Source organism: Microtus oregoni, unplaced genomic scaffold (genome assembly GCF_018167655.1).
Source record: "Microtus oregoni isolate MIOR12 unplaced genomic scaffold, Mior012 000026F_ref0000081, whole genome shotgun sequence".
In the NCBI taxonomy this organism is placed as follows: domain Eukaryota; kingdom Metazoa; phylum Chordata; class Mammalia; order Rodentia; family Cricetidae; genus Microtus; species Microtus oregoni.
Window position 1 is genome coordinate 33,614,063 of NW_024543085.1, and position 12,653 is coordinate 33,626,715.

The 12,653-nt window shown below is 49.2% G+C and overlaps 1 protein-coding gene across 1 annotated transcript; it reads right to left on the reverse strand.

The window, feature by feature from the left end:
• Nucleotides 1-824: 824 nt before the first annotated feature.
• Zc3hav1l (zinc finger CCCH-type containing, antiviral 1 like) lies at nucleotides 825-6,738 on the reverse strand. Its single transcript, XM_041675777.1, has 4 exons — nucleotides 6,277-6,738; nucleotides 5,765-5,900; nucleotides 2,776-3,037; nucleotides 825-1,001 (listed from the first exon to the last, which is right to left on the reverse strand). Exons 1-4 carry the CDS (start codon nucleotides 6,645-6,647, stop codon nucleotides 889-891), a joined length of 882 nt encoding a protein of 293 aa, XP_041531711.1. The 5' UTR covers nucleotides 6,648-6,738; the 3' UTR covers nucleotides 825-888.
• Nucleotides 6,739-12,653: the final 5,915 nt, after the last annotated feature.

Here is a 12,653-nt window from a genome sequence, read left to right on the forward strand (position 1 = left end):
AGAAGTGACAGATACAACTGGAGGAAGGAGTGAACTGCACTACACATCCTTCAAGGTATAGCTGCTGAGCTCTGGTCGGCTCAGTAAGAGAAGAGAATTGGCTGGGGTGAGGTAGAAACTCTGGTGAGAGATCAAAGAGCATTAACTGTGATACTGACTGGGGATGGACCCATAAAGTTGAATATTATGGACACAGTGTGGATGATAGCACAGAGGGCCCCAGCAACAAATGCAACATATAGGAAATTCACGAAATCAAGACATACAAAAAGAAGGGGCAGAAAAGCCCACTCATCTGCACAGATAGTTAAAGAAATGTGCAACAAAGGATAGCATTGTTTAGCACCTACAAGCCAAGCAAAGGTATGAAATGGCTCTTAAACTCCATACAAAACAAGACACAAATACATCTGATACAAAATGAAATATTCAGATGTTATGAGTATTGAAATACGCCAGAATAAGGGAGGCAATTCAACTATGTGAACAATTCTGTGCAAAAGGGATTATGTACAAACCCAAGTAACAAGTAAGACGCAGAGTATACAGACTCTGTGGTGTCGACCATGCAAGCGTGTGAAAGGAGTCTAGGAAATATCAGTGGGAATCTGCCCTCCATGCCGGGGCTGGAAAGGCACTCGAGAACTGCAGACAGAGGTTACAGCTTCAGGATTTGCCCTGGACTGATCCCCACTGTGCTCAGAATTTTACCCTCTCTTTGCCTGCTCCAGGGCCAACCTCACCTTCCACCCTGGAAAGGTATTAAGTTACCAATGCTATTAAGTCAGGAAAGAGAGAATAGCTACAAACTCCAGCTCAGCAGAAATCTTGCTTCTGATCCTCCAAGATGGACAAGCTGCTTCTCACTTCCTCTGTACTCTTTAAGGTTTACTGGGGCTTCCTGGGCGATTGAGCAGGGACAGGCCTGGCTTCTGCAGCCCCAGCCCCAGGAGCCCCTTGCTTCTCGATGCCTTGTGAGTGCCCAGCAGAGGTCGCGCTGTCTGAAAGGAAGAAGAGAGATGAGCTTTCTGTTATGGGGTAGACTGGATCAAAAAACAATAAATAAATAAAAATAAGCAGTCAGAAAGACTAAGCGGCAGATACTTCTGATATTAAATTTAGTGGAAAAAGATGGTAAGCTAACGCCATTTTGTCCACACCCAGATAGGACTTGTGCTTAGAGTTACAACAAAGTGGCTCCCCAGGCAACTTTGCGGAGGTTTGAATAAGAATGGCCCCCTGGGCTCCTGTATTTGACTACTTAGTCACCAGGGAGTGGAACTCTTTGATAAGATTAGAAGGATTAGGTTGTGTGGCCTTGTTGGAGGAAATGTGTCACTAGGGGTAGGCTTTGTTTGAGGTACCAAAAGCGTGTGCCAGGCCCAGTAGCTCTCTCAGTCTCTCTCCAAGTCTCTGTCTCTCTCTCCCTGTGGATCAGGATGTAGCTCTCAACTACTTCTCCAGTACCAAGCCTGCTGCGCCAGCCACTCATCTCCCTGCAACGATAATGGACTAAGCCTCAGAAACTGCAAGCAAGACCCCAGTTAAATGCTTTCCTTTGTAAGAGTCACCTTGGTTACGGTGTCTCCTTGCAGCAATAGAACAGTGACTAAGACAGACTTAAAAACAATTATTTGCTCCTATTTTATGTGTAGGAGTGTTCGGCCTGCATGTATGTAAGTGCACCATGTGCATGTATGCAGAGACTGCGGAGGTCAGAAGAGGGTGTCAGATTCCATAGAACTGGAGTTAGAATGGCTGAGTCACCATGTGGGTGCTGGGAACCAAACCTGGGTCCTCTGCAAGAGCAAGAAGGACTCTAAAAAGCCCAGCCTCCTCTCTAGCCCTTTCTGAGACATGCAATTTTATTTCTAGTCTGTTGCCATAACGTGGTCAAAATTACTTAAAAATGAAAATAGAAAAACTTTAGTTCAGGTTGACAAAAGACAACCATTATACATTATTCTTCCTCTGCTATCTCCCTCCCTTGTTTCCAGCTGAATTAAGACAATTCTACCAAATCCTTCACCCCCAATTGGCCCAGAAGTGACCATGTTCAAATACTTGGGCAAGTTTCAAACTTGGAAAATCTTCTCTTCTTAGTTAGAATCACATTTCCATATCATAAAATGTTAACTGGGGCTAGAAAAATGGTTCGGTAGTTAAAAGCACTTGCTGCTGTAATCAAGGACCTGAGTGTGCAGCACTTACATTAAGTGGTTCACAGACCTCCAAGGGATCTGATGCCCTCTTCTGGCCTCCTCTGGTACCCCACCCTCATGTGTGCATATACACACATCATCATCATCATCATCACATCATCATCATCATCACATCATCATCATCATAAATGTTGGCAGTCCTACCCTTCCCAAGGTAAAGGCTTCAATTAGCAAATGAAATGTTCTGTCTCTAGACTCACTTCCAGGCCACTCATTGCTCCTCTCGCTACACAGTACAGAACCTTAGCGCACCTCCCCACGGTTCTCTGCCCGCCTTAGCGCACCTCCTCCCTTTCAGTTCCCTGCCCGCCTTAGCGCACCTCCTCCCTGACGGTTCTCTGCCCGCCTTAGTGCACCTCCTCCCTGAGGGTTCTCTGCCTACCTTAGCAGACCTCCTCCCTGACGGTTCCCTGCCCGCCTTAGCGCACCTCCTTCCTGAGGGTTCTCTGCCTACCTTAGCGCACCTCCTCCCTGACGGTTCCCTGCCCGCCTTCCCTGCTGACGGTTCTCTGCCCGCCTTAGCGCACCTCCCCGCTGATGGTTCTCTGCCTACCTTTATCTTCAAGCATCTTGTGCAGCTTCGCGTGTTTGTAGACAGAGATTATCTGGAAATTCACGACACTTGAAGCACTCAGTTCCTGATCCTCTAACAACTTCAGGGTGTCAGCGTGAATGAGTTGGTGGGACCGCTTGCAGGTCTTCAGTGTGCATTCGCCCCGGACAAAGTTTTTGCAGACGTGAAACTTGTTGCATTTATCCTTGAGGTTGCAGTAGCCATAAAGGACATCCCCACCTTTGTTGTACAGCAAACAGACCTGAGGCAGGAATGAGATCATGTTTGAGATGTGAGATTTTACTATTATCTTTACACGAATAAACTAGAACTTCTTTAGCTACATTAGAAGTTTGATGGCATCTTTGGGGGAGGGGTGCGTTGTGTGTACTCACACATGTGGAGGCTAGAGGTCAACACTGGGTGTCTTTCTCTAATCACCCTCTATTTTTTGAGACAGGGTCTCTCATGGAACTTGGGGCTCACTGATTCGGATAGGATGGCTGCTCAGCCCCAAGTTCTCCTGTCCCCTCCGCCCCAGCATGATGACTGCAGGCTATCCCACCACACCTCAGCTCCCTAACACCCCTGTATACAAAAAGTCCGGACTGTGTGACTGGGGGCTTCACCCTACTTCCTGGCATAAGCTCCCTCCCCTGGGAGTTGTCTCAGTCCAAACTCCACCTTCAAGAAAGCCCGCCAAATGGTGACCCCTCCCCAGGGAAGGTCAGGACCACTCCCACAGGCTATTTAAACTGCCCCCCCTAGAGAATGAAGATGTGGTCTCCGGGTTCTGTGTGGTTTTTCCTTCTCTCTTTTTCCCCTCCATGTTTTCTCGGGGAGTCACACAGGAGTAAGGTCATCTATTAAACATGGGCATCTATTAATTCAGTTTAATATGGTTTGATTGGGATTATTTGCATCAGTGGAGAGGTTTGGCATTTAAGAAAATACTTGCCACTATTTTCTTTAAAAAAACTGTGTATATGTGTGAGTCTGTGTAGGAGTACATGCAAGTGAGCATAGGTGCTCATAGAGGCCAAAGGCATCAGATGCTCTGGAGCCAAAGTTACAGGTTAACTGTCCAGCTGGGTGGTGGTGGTGCACACCTTTAATTTCAGCACTTGGGAGACAGAGGCAGGAGGATCTCTGTGAGTTCAAGGTCAGCCTGGTCTACAAGAGCTAGTTCCAGGATGTCCAGGGCTGTTATACAGAGAAACCCTGTCTCAAAACAACAACAACAAAAAGAACAAGTAAACTGCCCATCACGGGTTGTTGGTAGTGAGCTTGTCTAGAGTCCTGGGTTTGATCCCCAGCACTGCATGCTGGCCCATCCCTGCAATCATGTTAGGGAGCCAGGAGCAGGAGGATCAGAAGCGGCTCCAGACCTGGTTTTTATGTGGTGCTGGGGATTGAACTTGGGACTTTACCCATGCTAGGCAAGCACTTTAGATGCTGAGCTGTCTCTGGCCCTTGTGTTTTGGTTTGGTTTGTTCTGAGACAAGGTCTGTGGTTATCCCTTTGCCTTAGCTCAGTGCTAGGATTACAAGCATAAATCACCAAGCCTATCCCATTCTTGTTTTTTAGGGAATCTCCATACTAGGATGTACAATGTTTATGCTAATTTACATTCCTACCAACAATGTATGAGAGTTCGTAACATCCTTGCCACGATTTACCTTTGTTTTATCTTGATTTGGGTTTGTTTTTCGGTTTGCTTTGTTTTCAAGTCAGGAGCTTGCTATGTAGCACAGGCTGGCCCTCCACGCTCACACCTTCCGCCTCAGCCTCTGGAGAATTACAGGCTTACGCCATCACGCTCACCTACCTTTTAGCCTTCTTGCTTTTTTTGTGGAGGCAGCGGCAGATATTAAAGACAGGGTTTCTCTGGGTAGTCTTGGCTGTCCTGGAACTTGCTTTGTAGACCAGGCTGGCCTCGAGCTCAGAAACCCACCTGCCTCTGCCTACAAGGTACTGGTATTAAAGGCGAGTGCCACCACCATCCCAACAAATACATCAAATTTTTAAAGTTTATTAATAAACCCTACTCGAATGAGCTCTCCCTAAAATTCCTTTCTGCATTGACACCAGGGATCTGATTTCATCTAAGCCAAGGTCCCTCAAAGAATGTCTCAGGCTGTAGAAGGGGACATCTTGGAGCTATGTGTCTGTCCAACATTCCTGCCCGAGAGGAATGTCTGTGATAGAATGATCATGCCAGATTAAAAACTTTTTATTGGTAGCTTCAAAATTTTTCATTTGAGATTATTATTTTTTTAAAATATTTATTTATTATGTATACAATATTCTGTCTGCGTGTATGTCTGCAGGCCAGAAGAGGGCACCAGACCTCATTACAGATGCTTGTGAGCCACCATGTGGTTGCTGGGAATTGAACTCAGGACCTTTGGAAGGGCAGGCAATGCTCTTAACCACTGAGCCATCTCTCCAGCCCTATTATTTTGTTAACAAATTCTTCACATAAATAGAAACAAACGTGTTCATTTCTATTCATTTATTTTTATTTCATGTGCAATGTGTTTTGTCTGTATGTATGTCTGTGTGAAGGGGCTGGGATCCCCTGGAACTGGAGTTACAGACAGTTGTGGGTGCTGGGAATTGAACTGGGATCCTCTGGAAGAGCTGCCAGTGCTCTTAAGCACTGAGTCATCTCTCCAGCCCCACAAATGTGTTAATTTTACCATGACAGCAATTAAAGAGGTACTTTTTACATGTCTGGAACCAAATCAAAGAGCATCAAAACAATTAAAATTAACATCTAAAGTGGTGATGGGAGGTGACTGCCTATAACCTCAGCACTTGGGAGGTGGATTAGCAGAAGAGCAGCATCAGCTAAAAACAAAGTTCACTGCCATCTGGGCTATGTAAGATCCTATCTCAACAAGCAAAACAAACATCGGAGGAATAGAAAGATCAGTGAGAGAGTTACCACAGTTGGGGGCAGGATGGCGGCTTCTCAGGGACTCACCTCTGGGAAAAGGCAGGGGTCGTTCTGCAAAAGCAGAATTCGAAGCTGCCCTTCATTGAGGCCAAAAAGTCCACGGTTTTTCATGACTTGGATGTTGATAGGTGTGTGGATATCATGGGACAGAGCGCAGGTAGACCTAGAGAGTTCAGAGCAGTCAGAAGCCCAGGCCAAGAAGAGGCAAGGGGCTGGTGGTCCAATTCTTTGCCCTCAGATGTCCCTCAATGTGGCTCTTGACATAAGTGAATTCAAAAGTCGCAACAACGGGTTTAACTTGGTTGTTGCTGTGTTGCATCCTAGCATGCTGGGGGTAGGTAGGGACAGCAAATTTTTTTGGAGGAGGTGACTAATAAACCTCAGTGAAGAGGACCTTCCATATCACACTCGACAAAGAGAAGCACAGGAGCAGCCTGCGCCGAAGGCCTTTGTCTCCTCCCGCCCGCGGCTAGCCCAGCAGCATCCGGAGGGCGCCCGCACCCACCGCCCCAGTGGGGACTGAGGACTCCACCCCTCACCAGCAGTCGCGGTGGGGGCACTTGCCCAGCATGTGACGGCGACACAAGTGCAACTGGTCGCAAGCCTGGCACTCCCCGCGTTGATAGCGGGCGCAGAGGCGGGCGGAGGACACGGCCACCACCCTGCAGGCCGTGGCGCCGCCGCCCGAGCCCGAGCCCGCGCCCACCGCCACCTCGGCCTCCGGGTCCCACGGGCCGTCGCGCAGTTCCACCTCCTGCAGCAGGAAGCGCTCGGGGCCCGCGCGCCGCAGCACCGCCCGCAGCTTCGCCTCCGACAGCTCCACGTGGCCGCGCAGGTCCTGCAGGAACATGCGGCCGCCGTGAGCACACAGCACCTTGGTGAGGAACGCGCACACCGTGAGGTCCGCCATGGTCCGCGGAGATCGCGCCGCGCGTTCCCGCCAGCCCGGAGCCTGCAGGCTCCTCCCCGCCACGACCGCCACTGGAGCTGGTGAGCTGTCGGGGGCCGGGCCTCACAAGGCTGGGCCTCAGACGCCCCAGCCATCCAGGCTCCTGGGTCTGATGCAGATACCCGGGAGGGCTGCAAAGACTACAAACCGGGAAAGTGGTGGACCCAGCCCGGTAGCACGGGCCTGTAATGCCAGCACCGGGGAGGTGGAGGTTGGAAGAACCAGAGGTCAAGACCAGCGTCGGGTACATAGGAGTTGGAGGCTAGCCCCGGCTACATGACACCCTGACTCAAAAAAACCTAGCAAGGAGGCAGCAGTGACGACTCAGGGGGTAAAAGGCCCCTACCTGCGTTTGGTCTCTGGAACCTATGGCGGAAAGAGAGAATCAAGAGTACTTGTTGCTCTTACAGAGGACAGGGGTTAGTGTCCCAGGGGACACAATACCCTTTTCAGATTTCCAAGGGCACCAGGCACACACACACACCATGCATATACAGACAAAATACTCATACCTATAAAACAATAAAATTAATGAATCTTATTTTAAAGTGGTTACTGTAGAATCGGCGATGGACACAGATGGTGACCTTGTTGGTGTTCAAGGGCTGCACTGTTACCAGTGCCAGGCCGATCTAGTTGGCCAGTGCTGCCAACGGGGGTCATGGTATTGCCCAGACCATGGCTGCAGAGGAGGGCCATGTCTGGGTCTATGAGCCTGCCTCATCTAGGGTCTGTGTTGATATCTGTGGCTCCTGAGACCATTGAAGACTGTGCTGATGTCAGGGATCAAGGTTGCCACCTGGGGCCATGTTGGTATCTGAGGGTCATGCTGGTTTGGGGGCCATGCCAGTCCAGATGGCCTGCACTGCCACCTGGGACCATGGTGATATCCAGGCCCAGGACCACGGTGATATCCAGGCCCAGGCTGCTGCCCTAGGACCATGACTAGGTCTGTGTCCTACCACAGCCAGGGTCTGTATTGACGTCCATGGCCCACATTGCCTGGGGTCTCTGGGTCACAGCCAGTGACTATGAGGGGGTCCAAGGGCCATGCTGTCACCAGGGACATCCTGATCTGAGTGGCTTGCCACACTCACTTGGAGGCATGGTGTCATCCAGCCCAGCACTGCTGCAGAAGGCTGTATATGGGTCTGTGGCCTTACAATAGCCAAGGTCTGAGTTGACATCCAGGGTTTCTGTTGTCACCAAGAGCCATGTGGAGGACCAGGGTCTGGTCGGCTACCTCAGACCGTGTCAGTGTCTCAGAACTGTGCCACCCCCGGGGCCATGCTGAACTGGATGGCGGGTGCTGCCACATGGGGCACACAGAGACTTCCGGGTACAGGCTGCTGTCTAGGGCCATGTCTGGTTCCGTGGCCCTATGGGGGCTGGGGCTGGGGTGGTGTCCATGGCTCCAGTTGCCCCCAAGAGCTCTGCATATGTCCGGGGTCAGGCCAGCCACCTGGGATCATATTGATGCTCCAGGGGCCATGCTACTGTCGGCGCCATGCCGATCTTAGGGGCCTGTGCTGCCACCCGGGCCATGTCTGGGCCAGTGGTCCTGCTGCAGCTGGGGTCTGTGGTGATGTCCATGGCCCATATTAGCACAGGGGGGCCATTGGAACCATGCTGTGCTGAGCTAGCCCAGCCCTTCAATGGCCTGATGGTTCATCTTGCCCTTCCCTGGATATTGCAGCAGGAGAGGTGACCCTACCCCTAAGGGGAGAGCTCACCTCCCCCACAAACATACTCAGGAAAGATGACCCCACCTCTCACCAATGTACCTCGCCTGGGAAGTACACTAGAGCTGACCCTGTGGTCGAAGAACAGGTGAGCCATTCCTGAGGGTATGGGAGCAGGAGAGTTGACCCTGCCTGCCCTCATCTGCCATGTGCTGACATGGATGAGGGAAAAGTGCCCTCCTCCGCCTTACACATCACCACTTGTGGCAGGTGAGAGAGCTGGCTTTGGGGTCACAAGAGTAGAAGAGCTAACTCTGACCCTCACTGGCTGCAGCCTGAGAAAGCAGCCTCTGCTTCCTGTCTGGGCAGCATAGTAGAGCTGACCCTATTGTTGGGGTGCAGGTGAGCCAGCTCTGAGGGCATGAAAGCAGGAGCATTGACTCCACACTGCCTCCCTTGAATGCCCCCTACAACGATCAGGAGAGAGGGCCCTACACCTTGCCAGGGCAAAACAGTAGAGCTGGCCCTGGAGACATGAGTGAGGAGGACCCAAATCTGAGGGCGGAGAGCAGAACTGGCCCCGCTCCTTGCTCTAGGCTGCATTGGATGAGCTAGCCTAGGCAGTGCTGGAGAACTCATCCGGTGGTAAGGGTGATTGCAAGCCAGCGAGCTGACCAACCCAGGTCCGGAACCAGGGCTGAGCTGGCCCATCCACCGAATCTATGAACTGTTGAAGCATGTGAAGGGGACGAACTTACAGACCCAAAACAGCAGGATCTCCATGACACAGGTCAACAACAGGATATCCAAGAGGAGCCCCAGGGAGAGCCCCTTACTGGTGGTGTAGCGGTAGCCAGAGGCCTTGAATCAGACCAATGGCTCATAGCACTGAACACTTACAAGTAAAGATGAACGGATTAAAAGTGCACTGTGATCACTGGGCCACACTACAGCTTCCACAAGATTATTCCTTTTCTTTGCTGTTGCTTTTGTTTCTGTTTTGGTTCTTTGTTTTCTTTGGTTTTTCTTTTAAATTTGGTTTTGTTTTGGGGGAGGCTGCAAGAGCAGAAGGTGGATGTGAGGGGACAGGGAGATGAGTGGGGTAGGAATACGTGATGTGAAATCCACAAAAAAATTCATTAAGGTAAAATTAAATAAATAAAATACATGATTTGAAAAAAGTGAATACTGTTTGTGATATATTTCAGTAACAAAGCCTTGGGATGATTCTGTTTACTTTTCTTCCTCTTAAAGATTTTTAAAATGCGTGTGCGCGCCCCATGTGCCCCATGGAAGCCAGAAGAGGGTGACAGATCCCCTGGAGTTAAGAGTTGTGAGCTACCTGACATGAATGCTCAGAACCAAACCCTGTCCTCTGGGACAACAGCTCCTTAACAGATGAGCCGCCTCCTAATCTACCTATGAGAAAATTCCATATTTGACTCGCTTTATACTTCTGTTGGGCGGCTCCAATCCAAACCTGTACATGTGTTAAATATCCATTTTGCTCAACGTGCCATTCATCTATGGGACATTTATTGATCGCCTGCTAACGAGGTGACAGGATACAAAGATGAAAACGGCAGATGAGGGACTCAGTCAGCCGAGCCGCTAACCTTCCCAGGCGTCTCTCAGGCTGAAAGAATTGATTCCATGTAAATGCAAAGAAGCCACTGAAGAGTTTTCAGACAGATTCCCTCGGCCCGAGTGTCTCTGTGCCAAGCAGTTCCAGGTTATCCCTCATTGTGACAACCAGTATAAAGTAGGCTCCCTGTCTCTGCATGGAGCCATACAGCTGACATTTTTTCCTCTCTTTTCTGTACTTGTTGGTAGAGTTCAAGTTCACGCAAGCAGGGATCTTCTCTGTGCTCTTGGTCTCAATCCTCAGCTCCTAAAAGTGTCTACTGAGAGAAACGTGGATGGGTGAGGATCGGTATTAAAGAAATGGGTGGAGAAGGATAAAAACCAGAAAGCAGCAGTGGCCGTCTCTTTGGTACTAGCAACTGTATTGAACTCTTTACCTTAGGTCTTCTTTGTCAGAGGGAGTGAGCTTGCCGGCCGTGATGGAGAAAGGCTGGAATACCCAATGCGCTGATGCCTACTGCTCTCACCCAGAGGACTGGTCGGAGGGATTATTGTAAAGACATGCAAAATGAACAGATGCAGTCGTCTCACAGAAAACGAGCTTCTAAAAGGGACACTGCATGACCCTCCTCTCTGGGGTTGTTTATAGAAATAAAGAAAAAAAAAAAGAGACCCCTGGAAGGGTGGCTCACAACTGTAGCCCTAACCCTTGGAAGGCTGAGGCCACAGGAATGTTTAGTTCAAGGCTGTCCTGGGCTATAGTGTGAGACTGTCTTCAAAAACAAAATGGAAGAGTTGGGAAGATGGCTTAGTGAATTAAGATCGCAGGGAACCTGGTTTGATTCTGAGCACCCACATGGTAGCTCAGAACATCTTCTGACCTCTGAGGTCAGCAGGTATGCATGTGGTGTGCAGGCAAAACACCCATATACATGAAGTACAAATAAAAGTTTCAAAAAAAAAAAAGACAATGAGGAGAGGACATAGCTGCACAAACAAAATAACAAACTTGTTTTTTGTTTGTTTGTCGAGACAAGGTTTCTCTATGTAGCTTTGGAACCTATCCTGGAACTCGCTCTATAGACCAGGCTGGCCTTGAACTCACCTGCCTCTGCCTCCCAAGTGCTGGAATTAAAGGCATACCACCACCAGGCCCCACAATTTTTTTTTTAATCTCCATTTTGTTCCCCTAAAATTCATCTGTTCTCCCGGGAGCCATTTTACTCGTCTTATTTGTCTCATGCAGCCTCTCTGCCTCCCAAACCCTAGAATAACAGGCGTGTGTCAGCATGCCCAGCTCTCCTGTCTGTTCTGTTACATTTATATGTCTTTATCTATACTGCTGAAGGAGTTATTTTTTTTTTGTGCATTCATATACATATAAACTTTTCCTATCGTCAAATTGGTAGCGATATACATACGCACTCACTAAACCTAAGAGGATTTTCCTCTCTAACAGTGGACAAATACCGTAGCTTATTATTCTTCTATGGAATGACTTGGAAATAGATATTCAGTGGTCTCCTTCTAATGTTCCTTAATGGAAATGGAGCCCAGGACGACAGCCCTATAGTACCTTCCTTTCCCTGAGTCCCCTCTCTCCTTGCCTGGCACATGCAATCTTACCAGGGAGCCCAGCCTAAGACATGAACTGAGAGAGTGTTTGGGGGGATTTCCTATTAAAGAACTGCTCTCAGTCAATCCTTATCTGTTTGCCTGAGAGAAGCCACCTAAGATACAACTGAAAGAGAAAGATGCCTCAGAGGGCAAAGGCACTCGCTGACAAGACTGGAGATCTGCGTGGTGGAAGGAGAGCACCAACTTACCCAGAATGCCCTCTGGTGCCTATGCACACGCTAGAGCATATTTTTTTAATCAAGCCCCTCGACTATCTGCTCATGTTTGGTTTGATAGCATTTTTGTGTTCAGGTATGGATGCTTTGACAACGATGAGGGTTTTATGCCTTGCTGACACTGAAGCCCGATTCATGGAAGCTCTGGCCTCCCTTTGTCAAATGTGCTCTACCCTGCACACTGCTCTCGTCTTCTATTACAGGTTGTAATAGGAAAAAGGATGAGTAGAAAATGACACCCACCTCTAAAACCAAAATAACAAGTAGAAAGAGACTCATTTCTTCCGGACTGGCCTTGAACTTCATCTCCCAAGTGCTGAGATTACAGGCAAGTATCTTATGTAGTGCTGGCGAATTGAACCCAATGATTTGTGTAGTGTAGACTCTTCACCCCCCAGGCACCAGGCAATGGCTTTGTTTCGAAGACGGGGTCATACTATATAGCCCTGGCTGGCCTAGAACTCACAATAATGTAGACCAATCAGGATGGCCTAGAACTCACAGATTCACCTGCCTCTCCTAAGGTATTTGCTACCATGTCCAGGTTTCAAGACCATCTTTTGAGGATTGGCCAACAGGATAATTCTGCTTATAAATATATGCACCTTCGTGTCTCAACCTAGCCCTGCTACCACCCTTGGGGTCAGAGAAGGAAAAGAACGTTTGTGGTTGCCAACACTTCCCTCTCTGTCCCTAAGTTTGTAGTCCACAGCTGTGCCAATCACCTGTGGCCTTAGCTATCTGTCACCGTGTCTACCTTGCCTTCCAGCCTGGTGTCTATAGTTGGGGTTTTCTTGTTTTGTTTTGAGAAAGCTGTAAACAGAGCAAATGAAGGCAAATGGAGCAAG

Coding starts and splice junctions, on each gene's coding strand:
- Zc3hav1l (XM_041675777.1), bottom strand. CDS start 6,647: ATGGCGGACCTCACGGTGTGCGCGTTCCTCACCAAGGTGCTGTGTGCT. Junction 5,901..6,276: donor TGCCCCCACCGCGACTGCTG/GTGAGGGGTGGA, acceptor TGAACTCTCTAG/GTCTACCTGCGCTCTGTCCC. Junction 3,038..5,764: donor ACCCCTGCCTTTTCCCAGAG/GTGAGTCCCTGA, acceptor TTCCTGCCTCAG/GTCTGTTTGCTGTACAACAA.